The 19016-nt window shown below is 39.6% G+C and overlaps 1 protein-coding gene across 1 annotated transcript in view; it reads right to left on the bottom strand.

The window, feature by feature from the left end:
• Positions 1–14268, bottom strand: part of slc23a4 (solute carrier family 23 member 4) — a 34517-nt gene extending 20249 nt beyond the window's left edge. Inside the window, exon 1 of the mRNA XM_060924349.1 lies at positions 14227–14268. Coding sequence (XP_060780332.1) covers positions 14227–14268 — 42 coding nt within the window. The remainder of the gene's footprint in view (positions 1–14226) is intronic.
• Positions 14269–19016: the final 4748 nt, after the last annotated feature.

Here is a 19016-nt window from a genome sequence, read left to right as displayed (position 1 = left end):
TCATGCACATTATTTGCTAGGGAATCCCCTCAAATTAAATAACTTCCCAGCCACAGAATGGCCTGGTTTTTTGTTTTCTTGAGATATTGCAGGGCGACACGGTGGTGTAGTGGTTAGCACTGTCGCCTCACAGCAAGAAGGTCCGGGTTCGAGCCCAGTGGCTGGCGAGGGCCTTTCTGTGTGGAGTTTGCATGTTCTCCCCGTGTCCGCGTGGGTTTCCTCTGGGTGCTCCGGTTTCCCCCACAGTCCAAAGACATGCAGGTTCGGTTAACTGGTGACTCTAAATTGACCATAGGTGTGAATGTGATTGTGAATGGTTGTGTCTACAGTATGTGTCAGCCCTGCGATAACCTGGCGACTTGTCCAGGGTGTACCCCGCCTCTCGCCCATAGTCAGCTTGCCTGCGACCCTGTAGAACAGGATAAGCAGCTACAGATAATGGATGGATGGAGATATTGCAGAAATAAATATATCACAATAACCAAATTTGAGAGGCAACTAATTTTCATTTCATGCTTCATACAGCTCCCTGATACCATATGACTTTACTAATAGAAAATGTGGTGAGTAGAAAGTTACAGATAAAGATACTTAAAACTAGACTTATGTGTGGAAATGGGGTGGTACAGTGGTTAGCACTATCACCTCACAGCAAGAAGGCTCTGGGTTTGAGCCTGCCTGTCAATTGGGGACTGTGGAGTTTATATGTTCTCCCTGTGCCTGTGTGGGTCCCCTCTGGGTTCTCTGGTTTCCTCCCACAGTTCAAAGAGATGTAGATTAGGTCAACTGGCTATTCTAAATTGCCCAGAGGTGTGAAGTTGTTCATCTCTGTGTTAGCCTTGAGATAGATTCGTGACCAGCCCAGGGTGTACCAACGTCTTTCCCAAAGTCAGCTGGGATTGGCTCCAGCTTCCTATGCAACCCTGACAGATCAATAACTTGACTTTATCATCATTCTTCCACAAACGTAGTAAACAGAAGAACGAAATGTCATTTTCTTATGGACCAAGGTACATAGACAGTGCAAACAACAAATATCAAGATAAAACAGTAAACATTAAAGATTGCAAGAGCTGGTAAAGAGCTGTGCAAGCATCATATAACAGCATAACACGACCTAATATAAAATGACATAAGACAACATAAAATACCGAACATAACATACACAACCTAATACAGCATTACACAACCTGACATACAGTGCTCAGCGTAAATGAGTGCACCCCCTTTGAAAAGTAACATTTTAACCAATATCTCAATGAACACAAACAATTTCCAAAATGCTGACAAGACAAAGTTTAATATAACATCTGCTTAACTTGTAACGTGAAAGTAAGGTTAATAATATAACTTAGATTGCACATTTTTTCAGTTTTACTCAAATTAGGGTGGTGCAAAAATGAGTACACCCCACAACAAAATCTACTACATCTAGTACTTTGTATGGCCTCCATGATTTTTAATGACGGCACCAAGTCTTCTCGGCATGGAATGAACAAGTTGGCGACATTTTGCAACATCAATCTTTTTCCATTCTTCAACAATGACCTCTTTTAGTGACTGGATGCTGGATGGAGAGTGATGCTCAACTTTTCTCTTCAGAATTCCCCATAGGTGTTCGATTGGGTTCAGATCAGGAGACATACTTGGCCACTGAATCACTTTCACCCTGTTCTTCTTCAGAAATCCAACAGTGGCCTTAGATGTGTGTTTAGTCATGTTGCAATGATGTGTTTAGTCATGATGCAATCAATGAAATGCAGCTCCCTGACACCAGCAGCACTCATGCAGCCCCACATAAGGACACTGCCACCACCATGTTTCACTGTAGGCACCATGCATTTTTCTTTGTATTCCTCACCTTTGCGACGCGATGCAGTTTTGAAGCCATCAGTTCCAAAAACATTTATCTTGGTCTCCTCACTCCAGAGTATAGAGTCCCAGTAGTCTTCATCTTTGTCAGCATGGGCCCTGGCAAACTCTAAGCGGGCTTTTTTGTGCCTGGGCTTTAGGAGAGGCTTCTTTCATGGACGGCATCCATGCATGCCATTCCTCTGCAGTGTACACCGGATTGTGTCACGGGAAATAGTCACCTCAGTTTGGCTTTCTACTTCTTTAGATAACTGCAGTGAACTTGCATGCCGATTTTCTTCAACCCTTCTCATCAGAAGACGCTCCTGTCGAGGTGTTAACTTCCGTGGATGACCTGGACGTCTCTGTGAGATGGTTGCAGTTCCATCTTTCTTAAAGTTTTGTACCACTTTTGCTACAATGTTCTGACTGATATGTAAAGCTTTGCTGATCTTCTTGTAGCCTTCACCTTTGTGGTGTAAAGAAATTATTTTCTTTGGGGAATTCTGAAGAGACAAGTTGAGCATCACTCTCCATCCAGCATCCAGTCACTAAAAGAGGTCATTGTTGAAGAATGGAAAAAGATTGATGTTGCAAAATGTCGCCAACTTGTTCATTCCATGCCGAGAAGACTTGGTGCTGTCATTAAAAATCATGGCGGCCATACAAAGCACTAGATGCAGTAGTTTTTGTTGTGGGGTGTACTCATTTTTGCACCACCATAACTTGAGTAAAACTGAAAAATGTGTAATCTAAGTTATATTATTAACCTAACTTTCATGTTATAAGTTAAACAGAGGTTATATTAAACTTTGTCTTGTCAACATTTTGGAAATTGTTTGTGTTCATTGAGATATTATTTAAAATGTTACTTTTCAAAGGAGGTGTACTCATTTACACTGAGCACTGTAACTCAGCCTAGTATACGTCATAAAATAACATAACTAAGCCTAACGTAACCTAACATAACACAACATGACACACATCATAGCATTAAATTAACTGCAAAAACAGTGCAGACAAAAGACAGTGTGACAATAGATTGGTGTATAGAAATGACGTCACTTTTTCAATGGAATAAAAATGTGTTCTATTCCCTTCTAGCGGGTTCCATTCCTTTGGTTTGATCGCATGCAGTATTGTTCACATATCACCTATCTTATGTGTACAGGTAGTCATCGACTTACGACTGCGTTTGGTTACAACTGACCGGTCGTAAACCGATCTGGTCGTAAGTCGGCCTATGTTAACTGAACATAAGTATATTGTGATGTGTAATGATATTGTAATCATCTTAAAGTCTTATTTATCAACATTTTCTTATTTCATGACCTTGGCTCATTATTTGGTTTAAGTCAAACACTGCATACTACACTGCGTACAGTGCAATTCGTTTAATATGTGCAAAACAAAAAATACGAAATACAGGTGTGAAAAATGGAAAACATTTTAGTTTGAAACATAAAATACAAATGTAAAACATAGCAAAATACAAAACTTAGTGACCGCTGGCATCACTGGTGCTTGGCTGTGGGTCATCTACGTCATCATCAGCTGTTGCAGCGCTCGGGCTGGCGGGAGAATTTGCTCGTTTCATAAACCAGGAGCTGCGGCGGAAACTGTATGATGGAGTGCGCGAGGGAGCGCGATAGAGACTGCAGGTGTGCCTGGAGCTGGGGTGGAAACTGTCGTACGCGGCGAGAGGTGCTGCCAGGAGCTGGGGCGGAAACTGTCGTACGCTCAGCTAGCTCAGCTGGGAAACACTTGCCAGTCATAACCAGACGGTCGTAAAGTCGATCGGTCATAAGTTGCAGAGGTCGTAAGTCGACGACTACCTGTATTACGTCACTCTATCCAATGGAGAATGAGCATTGAATATGGTTTACAATGTTGCAAACTTCCATGCTAGCGAGCGACTGTGACAATTTGTAAACAAACATGGCTACCAGGTTTGCTTCATTAAATACGGAAGATTTTGAGAGCATTTTGAAAGGGAAAGATGCATTGAATATACAAAAGAAATGTGGATATTATAATAATAATAATAATAATAATAATAATAATGGTGGCTTTTTTCATGGTATATCAGATATATTCCATTCAGCTAGCATGATACTGAGCTTGTCTTCGACTCGTTCAATGTCATGCTAGCTGAATGGAATATACCGTATCTGATATACCACTCAACGCCAGCTAATATTATTTAAATATATAATCACGAATAGAATAAATGAAATATAATAATGGGGATAAAAATATTAAGACTTATAGCAATTTGTATTGACAATTGAAACCAAGAAATCTTGTGAAAATTATAACTTAGAGGTTTGAGTACATTGGGCAATTTAGAGTTAAACTACAACATTTTTAGTTACCAACAGTTTGAGTAAAATTATTTAATACATTTAGAGTTTTTAACTGTAGGATCCAAACTGTTGAATAATTTAGCAGCAGAATATTTGAAGGCTCTATAACCAGACTCGGATGATATTTTGGCTCTAAGTATACTGAGACAAAGTATATCTAAAGTAAACTTGAAGTATCCTTGACACCAGGAGTACTGTAAATATACGTAACACTTATTTTCTCTTTGTATAGTTTCTTGGATTTTAGGAAAATTGTAAGTATACTTAACACCATAAGTACTTCTATAGTATATTGAAAGTATGTTGGCAGCAGGCATAATGTTGTCTACGTATACTTCAGTACTCTAGTATCAAAAGTTAATTGTAAGTACTGTGTACTCAGTGCCAAGTACATTGTATATTCCCTCTACAGTGGTGCTTGAAAGTTTGTGAACCCTTTAGAATTTTCTATATTTCTGCATAAATATGATCTAAAACATCATCAGATTTTCACAGAAGTCCTAAAAGTAGATAAAGAGAACCCAGTTAAGCAAATGAGACAAAAATATTATACTTGGTCATTTATTTATTGAGGAAAATGATCCAATATTACATATCTGTGAGTGGCAAAAGTATGTGAACCTCTAGGATGAACCAGTGATTTCAAGGTGAAAATAGAGTCAGGTGTTTTCAGTCAATGGGATGACAATCAGGTGTGAGTGGGCACCCTGTTTTATTTAAAGAACAGGGATCTATCAAAGTCTGATCTTCACAACACATGTTTGTGGAAGTGTATCATGGCACGAACAAAGGAGATTTCTGAGGTCCTCTGAAAAAGCGTTGTTGATGTTCATCAGGCTGGAAAAGGTTACAAAACCATCTCTAAAGAGTTTGGACTCCACCAATCCACAGTCAGACAGATTGTGTACAAATGGAGGAAATTCAAGGCCATTGTTACCCTCCCCAGGAGTGGTCGACCAACAAAGATCACTCCAAGGGCAAGGCGTGTAATAATCGGATAGGTCACAAAGGACCCCAGGGTAGCTTCTAAGCAACTGACGGCCTCTCTCACATTGGCTAATGTTAATGTTCATGAGTCCACCATCATGAGAACACTGAACAACAATGGTGTGCATGGCAGAGTTGCAAGGAGAAAGCCACTGCTCTCCGAAAAGAACATTGCTGCTTGTCTGCAGTTTGCTAAAGATCACATGGACAAGCCAGAAGGCTACTGGAAAAATGTTTTGTGGATAGATGAGATGAAAATAGAACTTTTTGGTTTCAATGAGAAGCATTATGTTTGGAGAAAGGAAAATACTGCATTCCAGCATAAGAATCTTATCCCATCTGTGAAACATGGTGGTGGTAGTATCATGGTTTGGGCCTGTTTTGCTGCATCTGGGCCAGGATGGCTTGCCATCCTTGATGGAACAATGAATTCTGAAATATACCAGCAAATTCTAAAGGAAAATGTCAGGACATCTGTCCATGAACTGAATCTCAAGAGAAGGTGGGTCATGCAGCAAGACAACGACCCTAAGCACACAAGTCGTTCTACCAAAGAATGGTTAAAGAAGAATAAAGTTAATGTTTTGGAATGGCCAAGTCAAAGTCCTGACCTTAATCCAATCGAAATGTTGTGGAAGGACCTGAAGTGAGCAGTTCATGTGAGGAAACCCACCAACATTCCAGAGTTGAAGCTGTTCTGTAAGGAGGAATGGGCTAAAATTCCTCCAAGCCAGTGTGCAGGACTGATCAACAGTTACCGGAAACGTTTAGTTGCAGTTATTACTGCACAAGGGGGTCACACCAGATACTGAAAGCAAAGGTTCACATACTTTTGCCACTCACAGATATGTAATATTGGATCATTTTCTTCAATAAATAAATGACCAAGTATAATATTTTTGTCTCATTTGTTTAATTGGGTTCTCTTTATCTACTTTTAGGACTTGTGTGAAAATCTGATGATGTTTTAGGTCATATTTATGCAGAAATACAGAAAATCCTAAAGAGTTCACAAACTTTCAAGCACCACTGTAAGTGTCCTTAGACATGCTAATATGAAAAGTAAGCTGAATTATACTTGACACCAGGTGTACTTCTTGCCAAGTATGCTTAAACACAGTAAGCTGTTAGTACAGTATACTTGACAGCAGGCATACTTTTTTTTTTAATATACTTCTAGTACCAAAAGTCCATCCATTCATCTATTATCTGTAACCGCTTATCCTGTGCAGGGTCGCATGCAAGCTGGAGCCTATCCCAGCTGACTATGGGTGAGCGGCAGGGTACACCCTGGACAAGTCGCAAGATCATCACAGGGCTGACACCTAGAGACACACAACCATTCACACTCACACCTATGGTCAATTTAGAGCCACCAATTAGCCTAACCTACATGTCTTTGGGGGAAACTGGAGCACCCAGAGGAAACCCACACAGATACGGGGAGAACATGCAAATGCCACACAGAAAGGCCCCCATCAGCCACTGGACTCAAACCCAGGACCTTCTTGCTGTGAGGCGACAGTGCTAACCACTACACCACCATGTTGCCAGTACCAAAAGTCAACTCTAACTATACTCAAGGCAAGGCAAGGCAAGGCAAGTTTATTTATATAGCACATTTCATACACAGTGGCAGTTCAATGTGCTTTACAGAAGTAAAAGCAGAACAGTAAACAATAGAAAATAAAATTACATAAAATAATTGGGGAAGAAAAATAATAAGAATTAAACAATAGTAGAAATTAAATTAATAAAATGAAATAAAGTTAATCAGCCTCGAGATTAATTATTATTATGGGTTTAACTCAAAGCGCGCTCTTCCCGTGGCTCTTCCACGAGGATCACCAAAAATCGTCCCGCAGACACAATCTACGAGGATCACAGTAAAAAAGAATTAAAGTAAAAGTAAAATCATTAAAATCCAAGATTAAAAAGAAATTATGTTAAAGGAAATTAATTACTTAGGTAAAAATTAATCAAGTGAAAGCATCTGAAAACAGCTTTGTCTTGAGCCTGGATTTAAAACTAACAACAGTAGGAGCATTTTTGATATCATCTGGAAGTTGGTTCCAAAGCTTAGCAGCATAGCAACTAAAGGCTGCTTCACCACACTTCGTTTTGACAGCTGGTATTACTAGCAAGTTTTTCTCTTGTGATCTTAGAGACCTAGTTGGTGCATATAATTGAAACATATCCAGTAGGTAGCTGGGTCCCATCCCATTTAATGTTTTAAATAGAAGAAGTAGTGCTTTAAAGTCAATTCTATAGCTCACTGGAAGCCAGTGCAGAGACCTTAGGATTGGAGTGATATGAACTACCCTTTTTGTTCTTGTAAGAACCCTTGCTGCTGCATTTTGGATTAGTTGAAGCTCTTTGATGGTCTTTTTTGGAAGACCTGTGAAAAGGCTATTGCAGTAATCAACCCTACTGGAGATGAAAGCATGAATAAGTTTTTCTAGATCATGTTTTGACATGAGACCCCTGAGTTTAGAAATGTTTTTTAGGTGATAGAATGCAGACTTTTTTACCACTTTCATATGACTGTTGAAGTTAAGTTCGCTGTCAATAAGGACACCAGGGTTTTTGACAGTATCCTTTGCTTTAAGCCCCTTAGTTTCAAGAACAGTGGCAATCCTAAGCCTTTCCTCCTTTTTGCCAAATATAATTGCTTCAGTTTTATCTGCGTTCAGCTGAAGAAAATTGTGAGACATCCATTTGTTAATTTGGTCAATGCATCTATGAAGAGACTCAAGAGGGGCATAGTCATTAGGTGACATAGCTAAGTAAAGCTGAGTGTCATCTGCATAGCTATGGAAGTTTATTGAGTTATTCTTAGTAATTTGTCCAAGTGGGAGCATATAAAGGTTGAATAGTAATGGTCCCAGGATTGAGCCCTGGGGAACCCCACAGTTCAAGGACACGGGTGATGAACTGTGGCCTCCAATGGCCACATAAAAAAATCTTTGTTGTAGGTAAGATTTTAACCAGTTGATTACTATACCAGTAAATCCAACCCAATGCTCCAGTCGATGTAACAGTATGGAATGATCTACCGTGTCAAATGCAGCACTTAAGTCTAAAAGCACCAAGACTGATGTTTTACCAGCATCAGAATTAAGACGTAGGTCATTCATGACTTTAGTAAGAGCTGTTTCAGTGCTATGATTGGCACGAAAACCTGACTGAAACTTATCAAAACATCCGTTTAATGTCAGGAAGGCAGTTAATTGATTAAAAACAATTTTTTCAATTATTTTACCAACAAATGGCAAATTGGATATGGGCCTGTAGTTGTTGAGTACTGAGACATCCAGGTTATTCTTTTTCAGTAGGGGTTTTACAACCGCTTTTTTCAGAGATGAGGGAAACATGCCAGTTCGTAAGGAGGTGTTGATAATCTGAAGTACCTCGTCTGATATTAGGTGAAGAACAGATTTGAAAAAGACTGTAGGTAAAATGTCCAGTTCAGATGTGGAGGAGCTGAGACTTTGTACTGTTTTTCTCAGAGTCTCAACATCAATTAAACTAAATGTTGACATTGTATTACGACCCCCTCTCTCGTTATCCAGTGGTTCCAGATTTTGAAGTGTTTGCACCTGTGTGGCTACATTCATACGTATTTTATCAATCTTTCCTTTGAAAAAAGATGCAAAGTCGTTGCATGTATTAACTGAGAGAAATTCAGAAGGCATTTGTTTTGATGGGTTTGTTAGCTTTTCAACTGTAGAAAATAGCACATGGGCATTGTTGATATTCCTATTAATAATGTCAGCAAAAAAAGACTGTCTTGCTTTAGAAATTTCTAAGTTGTATTTACATAACATCCCTTTGTAGATTTGATAATGAATCTGGAGTTTAGATTTACGCCATTTTCTTTCAGACTTTCTACATTCCCTCTAACATTTTAACTGTTGGATTTAGTTTCCAGGGTGCTTTTCCTTTGTCTATGACTCTTTTGGTTTTAAAAGGAGCAATAGCATCCATAATATGATTCATTCTTGAATTAAAAATTTCCATTAGATCATCTGCACAATCTGAAGATTGACATGGGAGTTCTGAGAGTGCCTGCTCAAAAAGAGCTGCTGTGCCATTGGTAATTACCCTCTTTTTTACAGTCACAGACTTGTTTTGAAAGTGAGGGGAAATGGAAACATCAAAGAAAACACAGAAATGATCAGATATACCCAGGTCCATGACACTAGTAGATACATTAAGACCCTTAGTGATGACAAGGTCGAGGGTGTGGCCATGGGAGTGTGTTGGCCCTTGTACATGTTGTGTTAGGTTGAAGGCATCAATCAGTGTAAGAAATTCATTTGCATATGTGTTATCTGGATTATCAACATGGAAATTAAAATCCCCAGAAATAATAAGATTGTCAAACTCTAAACAAATATTTGACAACAGTTCCCCAAACTCCTCTAGGAACAGTCACTACGTTTACATGCACATAGAGAGAATCGAATTTCTGCCGTTGCTCGACTGAAATCGAAGTTCAAAATGCCATGTATACACCTTAATTCAGCTGAAATTGAACCGAACTTGATTTCTCGGAATCGAGCTACACGACCTAGTTTATGTGATTTCTGCCGAGCTACTTTGTGCATGTATACCCTATCGAGCTAGTTGTCGAGCTACTTCCGGAAGTGATGAGTGACGAGACCACAAGCGGGAAACACAACAGCCTCGGTCGGCATGACAACAGTAGTAGCGAGCAGCAGAAGAGGTCAGGAGGAACAAACGAAGAAGAGAAAATGGCGATGTAGCTCTGAAGTGTGGGTGGAGCACAGAGGGCGGCAGGACAAAGCTTCTGGTACTAATAGGCTTTTTATTGTCAGACTTTTCAGTTTAACAGCCTACTTTTATTCTTGAGAGAAGCGCGCGCACACACACACACACGCGCTGTGTTCTAGTCCCGGGATGAGCTCTCCCCTCTGCTCTCCCTCTGCCTCCTTAAATAGGGCGCGGTTACTGGGAAGACACACAAACACAGGTTAATTACCGTCAGGTGAAGTGATTCTGCCACTCACCTTCCCTGGCTCCGCCCTCCTGTCACAGACCGGCGCTTGACCACGCCCCCACTGCCACAGGCAAGCAGAAACGTGCACTTCTGGAGCAATGAGGAGGCAGAGTTCATGCTCATTCAGCTTAAGGAGTTGAATATATTAAAATTCATGGACGGGAGAAAAACGCGCAATGGAGAACACGGACCTGATAACTTTGTTTACACTCTTGAATAGCTCTTCTTCATGACGACAACCGGAAGTGTACCAACACGATGGGGCGTGTTGCGCCACCTGTGGCTCGGGTGCACAATGCACCTCACACAATAGCCCGATTTCATTGTGTGCATGTAGGATTGGATTTCTCTGGCACCCTGCTGGGACCTTCAGTTCGATTACCGACAGCAGCTCGATTTGGATGTGCATGTAAACGTACTGAGTGGTGCAGAAAGTCTTGGTGGTCTGTAAATAGTCAACACTAATATGTTAGAAGAACATTTTAGGATTGCACTTAGGTATTCAAAAGATGTAAAATCACCAAGAGTTGTCTGTTTGTACTGAAAACATGCCTTGTATATATTTGCTATTCCTCCTCCCCGTTTATTGGCTCTTCCAACACTCATGAAATCAAAGAGTGGGGGAGTTGCTTCAATAAGAGTAATAGAGCTACTTGATTGTTCAAGCCAAGTTTCAGTAAGAAGCATAAAATCCAGTTTGTGTGTACCGATGAAGTCATTAATTAAAAAAGGCTTATTAAGTGATCTTACATTCTGAAGAGCTAGTTTTACAGTGAATGTGGGGATAATTTCCACAGAAGCGTTCTGTGGTTGTTTTGGAACTGGAAGGAGATTTGACGAGTTTACCCCATTGATAGGATGAATAAGAACACCTCTCCTTCGTGTTAGCACAGGAATAGAAAAGTACGTCGTGGGTCCCAGCTTATTTTCAAAACTACCATCTGGACCCAGATTATATCAGTTCGTTCCAACATGAAGGACTTCACTGCTGCTGGTGAACTGTAGCTGTGCACATGGTCCTTGAGTCTTATCTGTAATCACAGGGGGAGGTGGTGCCCTCTGTTTCTTGGGTGCTGTGGCAGTTGGATATATCATTAGAGATTTTGGGATACACAAGGCCTGACCATGAGACAGCTCTGTGTACGGTACTTGATTTGAGTGTCCTCTTGGGCTTGCCAAAGACACTCGGCTTAAAGACAATAGTCTCTCCATTTTCTCAGGAAAATGCAGTCTGGGGGGTGAAGGAGATACAGAGGGGCTTGGGGTTACATCCACTGCTGTTGTTGGTGATTGCCTATTGCCAGTCTCAGGAGGTTGTGGTGATGCTTGTTTATCTGATTGTCTTTCTGATAGTTCTGCCAGCTTACCCGTTAGCTCAGATATCATGTTGCTAGCCTTGGAAAGTGATGGGGATGTGTGTGGTGATAGCTCCACCCTCTGATCATTTTCCTGAACTGTATTGGGGGCAGATGAGTCAGCATGATCCTCTGTAGTTGCTGGGGGCTTAGTTGCCTTCGTTGGTGACAAGGAGTTTTGCTTGAATCCATCAGAGTGAGCGTTAGTCCCGCTTCTTTCTGCCTGCAGATTCACTGCTTGAGTTTGAACATCAACAGTGTGTTTCTGTACTGTTTTTGAGCCTTTGTTGATGTCCCTGGGAGGTTCAGTTTGTACCCAAATAGAGTTCATATCAGTGTTAACTCCTTTCAGTGCAGCTACAGAGCGCTTATCAGAGAGTGTACCCAAGGTCAGCATGGAATGGTGGATAGAGTGTTGATAATGGTCTGCCAAGACTTTGGCACCAGTCCAGCTGAGTTCTGTGCTATTTGGGCTGAAAAAGGCTTTGCGTTTCCAGAAAAGGTTAAAGTTGTCAATAAAATTAATGCCAGAGGAAAAACATGTCTTTGCAAGCCAGGTGTTGAGACTGAGCAGTCGGGAAAACCCGTAATTGCCGATCACAGATCCTGGTAATGGACCACTGATAAAAAAAAAAGGCATTCCAAGTCCGTTTAGGGCAGAAAAAAGGTCTTTGAAAGATTTCCTCACAGTGAGCTGTTCCCTGAAAACATCATTTGCTCCAACATGCACAATAATGTGTTTAATTGATTTGTAGTTTGACAGCATTTTTGAAATGTTGTCTGTAGTCTCTGAGATGGAAGCGTAAGGAAAACAGCACACAACCATGGACTCTCCTCCAATATTTTCCACAGTGAAATCACCCACAACAAGGGTTGTAGGATTAACAAGTGTTGGCGGCTGCTTTCTACCTCTACTGCGAGCTTTATTTTTGTTATTCAAATTCTGCCACTTTCTAGGAACTACTGGTTCCATGTCTGTAAGGCACTGAAATCTGTTCTGGAGTGTAATGGGCTGTGTATATCTGTAGTTTTCAGCCCGGTGGTATTCATAGACTGTAGGTTTGACGGCATCAGACCGCAATGGAGTTGAAGTTAATGCCCTTTTGTTTTTGGGTCTAGCACCTTGTCTTTTCCAGCAATCAGTACTCACATTTTGCTTTGTGAAGTCAACCGATTCAGAGAAATGGAAATGCTTTTTTCACTAGAGAAATAGTGAAAAAAGCAGAAAAGAGAAGTTCAAGCAGGAGCAAAGCAAAAAGCGTCCTACTCGCTTGAGTAGGAGGAGCGAAAACTCAACACTAGGTGTATTTCACTCTAAGTTTACTTATGTAGGTCTCTCTAAAATTAAGCCTTATTTCACCCATTTCATGGTTTCTGCATTACACTACATTATTGCAGTAGGACTCAATTTCCCAGAATCCTCTCTTGCGCTTTTTCTAGCCATGGTATGGGTTTTCTTTAAACCTTTACATTTTCGACCAATCTCGAAACTATTTCATTGATAGTGGTTGGCTACAACCCAACAGGAATTTTGATTTTAGACTTCCTATCAAAGTACTAGTTTTCCCGCTTGGAGGAAATATCCCAGAGTTCCCGAAGACCGAGTGGATGCTGGCTGCAGTGCATACCATTCCTAATTTTCATATCGAAATCCCTGAGTTTAATGGTAGACAAGAAGTCCAGTAAGTTCACCATCACCAGCTGGAAACCCAGGTTCCTGTTTGTTATATGAGTGCGACCCCAGTGTATGTTTAAACTCTAAGGAAAAGGGGTTACACTTATACATGCTAGCATGAAAAGGTACACTGTATTTATACTTGAAAACTAATGTAGTTCTCTCCAAGTATGCATTAGTACACTTGTAGTTCACATGGAGAAACTGGCAGTAAATGTAATAACTGTTTTTTCTTAAGAGAACATATCTGAAAAACATGTTCATCAAGTTCACTCAAGTCAAACAATAATATCAGTAGTTTTATCATTACTTTTTCTTTATTATTACATTTTCAAGTCCAAAACTCATGCTTGCAGTTGTTGCTCTTGATGCCTGGAGTAGAGTTTATGACAGTTCCTGTTCTCTTAAATTAACGTAAGCATTGCAACACCACAACAACGTGGAAGAGAATTCCTACCATAGTAATGACTCATGACAACATTATTTACAACACTGTTGACACTGAGCAAAGAACGAGCCATACATTTTCAGTCACATACCGTCTATCATCTACCAAGCATTCATAACTATAAAAATCCAATCACAACTTATACAATATGCCAAAATAAAGAATGAGAAACACCCAGCAATAGCTGATACCCAAAAAAGATTTTGAAAAAGATATTCCCTGTTTGTATAAAATCCTTTAAAACAGTTCATATGTCAGCTTATAATGGAGCAGTGATATTAATAAGAACATTTCTATTTGTGTTACTGTCAGGAACATATAAGCACTAAAGTACACCTACAGTTACAAAGTTTATGTAATGACAAACACATGACAACTAAAATCACCATCATAAACAGTGCATTCACTGTATTACATACTTTTCTCATAGACCTATACACATGGTAACAGTTCGTTTAAATTCTTAATATGCACTGTTGAGCAGTTACTCTTGTTCTCATCAACCAAATAAGTGTACTTACATCAAACGAATAGATGTCCCTGCTCTCCTTTTTAGGAGACATGAGTCTAGTATCTGTAAAACGCAGGTATCCGTATCAATCAGAAAAGTAAAAAAAAAAAATTGTGATGAGAAAGAGAACTTTGAATAAGAAAGGAATGAATGAGGCATGAAAGCAGGAAAGAGAGCAGGAAAGTATGAGAAAGACCTTGTGGCTGCTGATCAGAGTGATTATAAATGAGACCTATCAGCTGATCATGTGAACTTAATTAACTAGAACAAAAAAAAGCATCTGACCAGTAAACTTGTGCTGAAAGAGTAGAGTATTCTCTCTCTCTCTCTCTCTCTCTCTCACACTGCCCCCCCTCTCTCTTTCTCTCTCTTTCCACTATCTGTGGTTACTTCCTGGATTATACAACCCCAAATCAGAAAACATTTGAACAGTATGGAAAATGCAACTGAAAAAAGAAAGCAGTGATTTCTAAATTTACTTTGACTTATATTTCCTTGCCGAGAGCATGAACCCAAACGACTGTAATCATGATTTGGTACAAAATCAGTATCCAGGAAAGACCTAGTCTTTGTGGAGCAAATATGGGCCGAGGATCTTCAGTTTGTCAATAACTGCATGAGAAAATTATTGAAATGTGTAAAAACAATGTTAAAGAAAGATATGAATGGATTTGGATATTTAACCCTCTACAGTGCATAATATCATTAAACTATTGAAGAAATCTGGATTAGTGTGTAAAGGGCAAGGGTGCAAGCCTAAGCTGAACACCCGTGATCTCTGATCCCTCAGACGGCACTGCATCAAGAACCATCTTACAGCTATAGTGGATATAACCACATTGGCTAATGATTACTTTGGTAAACCTTTGCCAAGCACTAAAATACAGAGTTACATCCACAAATGCCAGTTAAAACTTTACTGTGCAAAAAGGAAGCCTTATGTTAACTGTGCCCAGAAGTGTCATCGACTTCTCTGGGCTCAGAGGCATCTAGGATGGACCATCACACAGTGGAAATGTGTATTATGGTCAGACGAATCAGTATTCCAGGTATTTTTTGGAAGAAATGGATGCCGTGTGCTCCAGACCAAAGATGAAAAAGACCATCCAGACTGTTACCAGTAACAAGCCAGGCTCTGTCATGGTATGGAGTTGTATCAGTGCCTTTGACAAAGGTAACATACACTTCTGTAATGGCAGCATTAATGCAGAAAAGTACATTGAGATTTTAGAGCAACATATGCTGCCTTCAGTATGGCACCTTTTCCAGGGAGATTTCAACAAGACAATGCAAAACCACATTCTGCACACATTACAAAGACATGGCTGAGGAAGACGAGGGTGTTTGTCCCCTCTGTCCCCCATAGAGAATGTGTGTTGAATTTTGAAATGAAAAATGTGACAATAACCCCGTACTGTTGCACACTTTAAGACCTGTTTGCAGGAAGAATGGGACAAAATAACACCTGAAACACTTCATCACTTGGTGTTTTCAGTCCCGAAACATCTTTTAAGTGTTGTGAAAAGCAATGGGAACATTATGAAGTGGTAAATGCTTTACTGCCGCAACATTTTTTTTAAATGTGTTGCAAGAATCAAAATTGAAATAAGTGTTTATTTGGGGGGGGGGGGATTCATAATGTAAAACAGCAAATAGTGTGCTGTATTGTTTTGAGTGCAATGCAGGTCAAAGATTATTTACAAATAATATAACAATAGCCTTTTCAGATAATTATATTTTCTGAGTGTCAAATCCTCTAAGTAGTCCACACTAAGTAGTACATCAGAACAAATGACATAATTACTATTTAGTGTATAGTAAGAGTTCTGGGACACCGCCTTGAATTTTTCTAAAATATGTACTGACGTCCTGGTCCATTAAATTTATCAACACGTTGGAGAAGGGCACAGAATAACCTACGTTCACAAAACATATTCAAACATGATGAGGTTGCAGGAATGGTTTCTAACAAATCTAGCAAATCCTTAAATCCTCCATTCAAAAGCTTTAAATAATCACTAAATATTTCAAGTATCTATACTTGCTCTTACTTTATGGAATTTAATCTCAAAGCAAATGAGTCTTGTGAATCCTAATATCATTCAACAGAGGTTCTCCAGGATCATATACAATATACTGTATATGGACTCATACTGTAACATGATAAGCATTAATTATAAAGGCTGTTTAAATATTGTAGCAACATTTAATATCACTTTCCAACACATCTCATCTCATCTCATCTCATCTCATTATCTCTAGCCGCTTTATCCTGTTCGACAGGGTCGCAGGCAAGCTGGAGCCTATCCCAGCTGACTACAGGCAAAAGGCGGGGTACACCCTGGACAAGTCGCCAGGTCATCACAGGGCTGACACATAGACACAGACAACCATTCACACTCACATTCACGGTCAATTTAGAGTCACCAGTTAACCTAACCTGCATGTCTTTGGACTGTGGGGGAAACCGGAGCACCCGGAGGAAACCCACGCGGACACGGGGAGAACATGCAAACTCCGCACAGAAAGGCCCTCTTCAGCCACGGGGCTCGAACCTGGACCTTCTTGCTGTGAGGCGACAGCGCTAACCACTACACCACCATGCCGCCCTTTCCAACACGTAAGCCTTATAAAATTCCTATTAGCTTTAGTTTTCAGTATGACATGCTATTGCTCAGATTGCAGTATTTTGGTATGCATATTATGCCTATGAATGAAATGTCTATTTGCTTACCCTGGTTTAGTCATACTGTAGATTCACTGGAAAGCAGACCTCAGCATGGGTTCTACTCATATGACTGTCATCTCGTGACCTGATTCAAACTTAAATCTAATCATCCAGTTGTATGCTACATTTAGAACACTCACATGCTGTTCTCCATCCACATTTGTCCACTTTACAAGGTACAAGCACTTCCGAATACCAAAGAATGAGTCAGTGACTCTCACTTTTTTCTTCCTGATTATTGTCCCTATTTAATTTCTTAGGTTTCTTTATTTTGTAGCTGAGCTTCAGTTGTCTGTAGCGTGTTGGGTGTTTAATTCCACATTTCCCTAACACTTGTTTCTCCTTACTTATGACTCTTTATTTGACTGTTTTGCTTGTCTTTCATTTAATAAAAAGCTTCCAACTGCATCTGTCTCCACTGCTGCATGACACTTTTCCTAACAAACCCCTTCGATTATTGGTTTATTTTTTATTTATTCCTTTTACAGCATCCCTATTAGTAAGTAACTACAGTTGACCTATCAGGTGTAGTATAAAATTGAGGTATAGCATAAAAGTGAGGAATGTAAGTTTGAGAGTTTAAGCCAGTTCCACCAAAGCTGAGGCAGATTGTGCTGGCTTGAGTAAGACACCCCTTATCAAAAAGAAGTATACTTAAGTAAAGTCAGAGTATATTTCCTTAAGTATACGTTTGTGTACCAAGTACACTGATATTAATGTACTTGCAGTATACTTGTAAGTAAACTAATCTAATACTTCTTGGGACTAAATTGGCCCACTTTTAGCTTATAAAAAGTATACTTTAAGTCTAAGAGAAGTAAACTCTGAGTATACAACTAGTATTTTTTATTTTGTACTGCAAGTAGACCACAAGTAAACTTATATACTAATAGTTTACTAGTTCTATACTCATAGTCCACTCTTTAGTTTACAAAGGCATACTTCATAGTATACTGGAAATATACTATGAGTTTACTTGTTTGATACTTCTGGTCCACTTTTTAGTTTACTAAATTATACTTTGTAGTATACTGGACATATACTATTGGTTTACTTGTTACACACTTCTAGTCCACTTTTTAGTTTACTAAATTATACTTTGTAGTATACTGGAAATATACTATTGGTTTACTTGTTACACACTTCTAGTCCACTTTTAGTTTATAAAAGTATACTTATAGCATATTGAAAATATACTGTTAGTTACTGGTTATATACATCTAGTCCACTTTTTAGTTTTGAAGTATACTGCAGTTACTCTTCTAGGTATACTATTAGTTTTCTAGCCCTAACCCTTACCTCATGCACACTACCAGTAGACAACGCAAGTGTTTTGCACCTTAAGTTACAATGATGTTATAAAGGTAAGAATTCACAAAATAACAATAGATACTCTAGTAGCTCATGCTGGTTATGTATGCACTTTTATGTCCAGAGCTAAACTCTTCAGAAATCAACTAATTGAAGGTCACTGATCAATGTTTGCTTGGTAACACATTTGCCACTGACGGCAAAATGGCCACGCCCCCTTTTTAGCGAAGAACTACCAATTACCACCGCTGTATCTCCGGAACCGTTCGGCCTAGAAGGTCATGTGGCCATTCAAAATGTCCGGAATTGCCACATTATGGGGGGTCGGTAATACATTATTATGTCCTAAAACCAATGGTTTTCAAGATATTTGCAATAAACTAATTTCTGCATCATACACTACAGTCCTGACCTTTTTTATATTACTTATGTACATTATCCATATTTGTCAGTTTAGTTATGTGGATTTTGACACTTTTTGCCCTTACTACAACCACAAAACACCACACATTTTAAGTTCTTTGCTCTGCAAGTGCATTTCTTGGTACTCATACATACCATGAGTTCAACCCAGCCACTATGAAAATCGGCCATGAACGTGCTAGGACACTTTTGGATTACATAAAATCCATCAATAATCCATTCAATACTGACACCAGACTACACAACATCTCTACTGGAGCTGATATACCCCAAGACGTGGTTGATGGATTGCTAGAATGCCTGGCAACTGGTGAGAAAAGTTATCAAGAGTTTGTTAC

This window comes from Neoarius graeffei, chromosome 6 (genome assembly GCF_027579695.1).
Source record: "Neoarius graeffei isolate fNeoGra1 chromosome 6, fNeoGra1.pri, whole genome shotgun sequence".
NCBI lineage: Eukaryota > Metazoa > Chordata > Actinopteri > Siluriformes > Ariidae > Neoarius > Neoarius graeffei.
The sequence above is the reverse complement of the archived record's forward strand: the minus strand, read 5'-3'. Positions and strand labels throughout refer to the sequence as shown.